The 5766-nt window shown below is 32.9% G+C and overlaps 1 protein-coding gene across 5 annotated transcripts in view; it reads left to right on the top strand.

Annotated features, from left to right (window-relative positions):
* The window catches only part of LOC106790407 (band 4.1-like protein 4), a 45418-nt gene that overhangs the window by 22538 nt on the left and 17114 nt on the right, over nucleotides 1–5766 (top strand). For all 5 annotated transcript variants that reach the window (XM_014755261.1, XM_014755263.1, XM_014755264.1 and 2 more), the window contains exon 4: nucleotides 5521–5625. In XM_014755261.1, the coding sequence (XP_014610747.1) occupies nucleotides 5521–5625 (105 nt within the window). The remainder of the gene's footprint in view (nucleotides 1–5520; nucleotides 5626–5766) is intronic.

Here is a 5766-nt window from a genome sequence, read left to right on the forward strand (position 1 = left end):
ATGTGATTATTGACAGTTTATTTATTAATTACCAGTTTAAGTTTAACTTCAATCGAAAAAGATATATTCGAATATTGAAGAAAAATATATTTCCTATACTAAATTGTGTAACCATTTGGATTCCAGTTGAATGAATATTCCTCCTCCTCCTCCCGACCCCCACCCATGTAAGAATAAAATACAAATCGGAGACAATAGAAATGATCGTTTAGGCTAGTTGGAAATACTTGAGCTGCTTCATACGTTTCATCATGAATTTACATGTTAGATCCCTCGTCTAAATCTATTCTATGACGAAAGTAAAACAACTTTATCTACTAATAAATATTAATGTTGCATTGATTATTCAACGATCTGCTTTTCATGGCACACCCTATATATACGAAATCGAGCTGTTGTTCGAGCCTCGTTCGAAAAAGGAAGAGAAAGAGGGTGGTGGGGAGGGCCGGGGGGTTTAGTGAGAGAGAGGAGAGAGAGAGAGAGAGAGAGAAAAAAAAAAGGTGAAAACAATGCATCCTGGAAGCCGGACGAACTCCTCCGCGAGAAGAACGATGGTGGATGTGAAAGGGAAGAAGAGGAAGAAGAGGAAGAGGAGATGAGAGGATGGTAGGGGGTAAAAGGGCTGTGAGGGAAGAAGAGAGATAAAACTTCAATGCTAGTTGTCTGTCTTTTTCTCTTCTTATTTTTAAACGTCGACTAAATCTATCTACACGATAATCCTGATTCCTTTATCTCATATAATTTCATTTTGAATTATTAAAAAAAAGAAAACCAAATTGTTAAGTTTTCTTTTGCTTTTGTTTTTCAAATTTCCCGCCAATTTGAACTATTACGATTGGTGTGTTTTAATCATGAAACGATTTTATAAATCGTAGGAAAATCGTTGGAAAAACTTCACGGTTGGTTGTGTAATGATAACGGAAGGATTTAAAAAAAAAAAAAAGAACAAAAAGGAGAGGTGGGTGCGCGGGTGAGGGGGAAGAACGAACGGCATTTTTCATTTACTTCGCGTCCCGCTTATCGGGCCAGATCTCTTACAATACACGAACTCAACTATGGAACACACTTGGAAGTTTTTCTCTTTCGAAGGACTGTCGGTGAAAGAGGAGGACGAGGAGGAGGACGAGGAGGAGGACGAGGACGAGGACGAAGAGAGTTAGACGTGTTTTGACTAACGTAGTAGGCGCTGAAGTCACGTGAACCGTGATATACCCAACTTCCGTAACGCGCGCATGTTCGAAACTCTAATATTCGAAAATCATGGCGGGAATGTGGTTATACCCAATCGGCGTGTTAAGGGGTTACATAGGTTTGGGATTTAAAAAAAATTAATTATTAAATTCTACAAATTGTCTAGAATATTGTTTTTAATTTTGAAGTAGATAGGAGTAATAATTTAAGAGATATAGCCTTAGGAAGTTTCACTCTTCAATGATACTTTTATCATCATTCAAAAATTTTAAGTTGGTTCTCAAGATTTCTCGAAAACTATATAACCGATCTTGATGAAATTTGCTACACGTCTTCGAGATACTATTGACAAGGACTTGGACGAAGGATTCTTTTTTTTTTTCATCACATCTAATTTTATAGAACCAAAATGTGGTGCAAATTGTAACGAAATTTGAATGTTCTTTCTAAAAACCTTGCTAAAAATCCAAATTTCAATTTTCTTTTTTTTCCTTCGTCCAATTTCTAGTTTTAGGTATTCACTAAAAGACCCTTTTTGTTCAACTAAAAGATCCCAACCGTTCATGAGTTCTGCTATCAACGCGAAAACACTTTTTTTCGGTGAGGGTTCATCGGACATTACATCGCAATGGCGGAGTTTAAAATATTTTTCAACAAACATTTCAGAAAATGTTCATTAAAAATATGTATCTTAAATGTTATACAAAGTTTGAATGAGAATTCCATTTTTTGTATAGAAAAAAAAATTGTTGAAAATATGTTATTTTTTCCCCAGTGTAAATCCATGTATAAACCCTTAAGAACAAAATTCTGTTCACAGTTTAAACGAGAGTCTTTTATTTTTTTAACCCCTAATATATCGATGAAACAACGTTCGTTCAAAAGGAAACAATTTCCGATTGCAAATTTCAAATGTGAGGAGAGTATTTTTGCTATTGCAAGCTCTTCTCGAAACTTTTGAAAAGCTTCGGAATCCCTTGTGCATGTACACACGCATGCAAACATATATACACATACAGATTACGAAGATTTAAAAGGTTTCGCAGGAATAACCGGTCGAGTTAGGCAGTAAACCTTGGACATCGTTGTTGGACGTTTCTCCTCCACCTTCTTCTTCTTCATCTTCTTCTTCATCTTCATCTTATTTTTACTCTTTGAGTAACATTCGAGAAGGTAGAAAACTCATTCTCGTTTGCAATTGTTGCGAATGCCATTATTAAAATCATCAATGATAAATCTAGTGGCAAATTGACGAAGTTAAAAATGTTTCGCGTGTAAAAGTATTATAATTAAAGATAATTATAAGATAAAACAATTATGCACGCGGATAAAAATGTGACTCTATAAAAAGAAAGATAGAAAGAAAGAATTAAGTTGCAATATAATAATTTGTATGTCAGCGAAATAGATTGTATAAGAAAGTACAATGACACGCACGGTGAACGCGAATCAAATGGGTAAGAAGATAAAACTCACGAGAAATAATGGTGTCATGTGGAAAAACTTTGGTCAATCTTCTTTCTTTTTCTATTTATATTCTTATCGTTCTTTTCTACGCGGAAAACAAATGGTCCTAGAGAATACGGGAAGAAATTGTTGAATCCATGATGCGAAGGGTGACCACAAAAATTAGATAAAAGAACAAGCAAAAAAAAGAACAAGAAAAAGAATAAGAAAAATAAGAAGAAAAATAAGAATACAAATAAGAAGAAGAAGAAGAAGGTGGTTGGCACCTCTGGTCTCGTAGTAAAAGTGCAGGTGCAACCCAAGCGAGGATAGATGTCGGTGGTAGATAGTTCAAGGCACCCACAATAAATTTCACGATGCTACGATCCAGATAGGGAATCGACGCCATGAAATAAAGAAAGAGAAAGAAAATGAGAAGAGGTGATAAAGGAGAAAAGAAGAGAACAGAAGAGTAGAGAGAAGAGGAGAGGAGAGGAGAGGTGGTGGTGGCGTTATGGTTCTTCTTCTTCTTCTTCTTCTCTCTTGCTATACCTTTTCCTTCTTCTTGCCATTGACCTCTCGACAAAGTATTGCCCCTGGTAGACGCGAAACGTATCAGGAAAGTGTTCCCCATCGCACCTTATATATGTGCTCATAATTATGAAAGTGATATAATAAGTCAAAATCTATCCAGAAAAAAAAAAAAAAACCAAAAAAAAAATATATATAAAATAAATTGATCTCAATTATTTCACACATCGTATTATATTAAATTGAAAAATTAATTTAATATATCATTTTCATGATCAAAGTGAATCATTAAATAATATTTGTTATTTCAATATTCATTCAATGCACAAATTTCATTCAAAACGTTCAAATTAAATTGATTCGATGTCATACTCGCGATATATATATTGTCAAAAATCAACGGTTAAATAGTGTTTGTTATATTTCAATATAATATAAAATTAATTTAACGTTTAAATGTAATGTACGATAGTAATTGTACGAAGCATCGTACTAAAAGGAGACTGAGATAACAGGTAACACTGTATATTACTGTATTCTATCTTATTCTCTCGCAAACACTACATTTTATAATAGATAATATACATTTGTCTCTTTTCAATGTCATTTTCTAATTTCCGTTTTCATCGATTGCATTTCATCGAGTTTCAAATCATAACAATTCTCTAAAATAGTTTTCATTTCAAAAATACAAAAAGAGGGAAGAGAGAGTGAGATGAAGGATACGAGCACGTTGTTAAGAAGAGTGGGGTATGAAACGCTAATTACGAGCAAACAGGAGAATATTTCCACCATAAGGGGTTTACACACGTAGAGTGTACGTAGAGTATATACTCTCCACGTATACTCACGCATAGACGTAGAATAAACGATAGAGAGGTGCACGAAATACGTAGAAGAGAGAAAGAGAAAGAGAAAGAGAGAGAGAGAGAGAGAGAGAAATTCGCCGTTAGTTTCCTCCCTCGAGGGAAAAGAACGTTCGTTTCCTCTCATAGTACTACACCCAGAGAACAACGTCACGGCTCGCTTGAGAAACGGAAACCACCCATTCCGATCTCCGTTTATTCGGACCTTCTATATATATGTATGTGTATATGTTGCATAAATAACGAAAAGAAAGAGAAAGAGAGAGAGACAAAAAAAAAAAGAAAGGCCATTTAACAACGAAAGTCCCCAATTGCATACGTGGGTGCATATGAGGATAAAAAGAAAAAAAAAAAAAAACAATAACAACAATGAAAGTTAATTTATGTATACGGTAAATGTGTATAATTAGAGAGAGAGAGAGAGAGAAAGAGAAAATTGATTTAATAAGGAAATTTTTATATATCTGTAACAAGAGAGAAGGGGGGGGGGAATCAAACTTATATGCAATGGAGGAGTTTCTTTTGTAATTCTTTGACAAACGTTTGCACGATTTAAAAAAAAAAAGAAGATTAATTAATCATTTATAATTGGATCGTTTATTTTGAAAGTGGTGTAAGTCCATTTTTGAAAAAAAATGAGATATCACGTAATTCGTGTTTAATTTAATGTAAATTTTTCTTATGTATAATTAGTACGTGTTTAATTTCATACAAAATTTCTATGTTTTGTACAATTTAAAATGAAAAAAATAATATAAAAAAGAATTTCTTGTATACACCACAGGAATATTATGATATTATAAAACAGTGTATAAACAACATAATAAATTTATTTTACATGAAATGAGAAACGAGAGAATTTCGTTTCAACGAAGAACCTAAAGAACGCAATTAAAAAACAGATAAGAAAAAACACTAATGGAGAACATTAAAATTTAAAATACTACTTCTATTTTGTATCATGTCATTATTTTTTTATATATATGTATACTATGTTTAATCTATTTTCGAATGGTAGAAAGATCGATGACAATGAGAGTAAATCAATCACGAACGTGAAAAAAAAAACATAAAAAGAAATGAAAGAAAATCTTAACTAAAGACTTTTAGGAAAAGGAAAGACAACTCTTCTCGAATAATCTTGAAAGAAACTACGACGACGACAAAGTTTTCCGAGATACTCTGACCAGTTTTAGTTAGAGACGTGTTCAATGACGCGTACAATTCGTGATTTAAATCGTTATGCTCGATCGATCGATCGATCCATCGATTTATCGATCTATCTTATAGGTATACAGATCGAATACGGGTGATCTATGACTTTGCTTACCTTCGAAAACTAATTTTCTCTCTCTCTCTCTCTTTATTATTTCTATTTATCAATCTATCTATCTATCTATCTATCTATCTATCTATCTATCTATCTATCTAATGACGACGATATTCCACGGTAATAACTTGTATAACCATTTCGATCTCGTTACAGAGCTCCAATCTTGGCCAGGAATTACTGGACAGAGTATTCAGGCATTTGAATCTCTTAGAAACCGCTTACTTTGGTCTACGTTATTTGGATCATGAAAATCAAACGGTAAGTTTGTTATTAATATTATTATTATTATTATTATTTTCTATTTGTCACTTATTCGGAGATTTTTTCCCCTTCTTCAATTTTCACAATCATTTTTATATATTATAATATTATTATATATAATAAATTTATTATATATAA

The sequence above is a fragment of the Polistes canadensis genome, unplaced genomic scaffold (genome assembly GCF_001313835.1).
Source record: "Polistes canadensis isolate GaletaPanama2010 unplaced genomic scaffold, ASM131383v1 scaffold_235, whole genome shotgun sequence".
In the NCBI taxonomy this organism is placed as follows: domain Eukaryota; kingdom Metazoa; phylum Arthropoda; class Insecta; order Hymenoptera; family Vespidae; genus Polistes; species Polistes canadensis.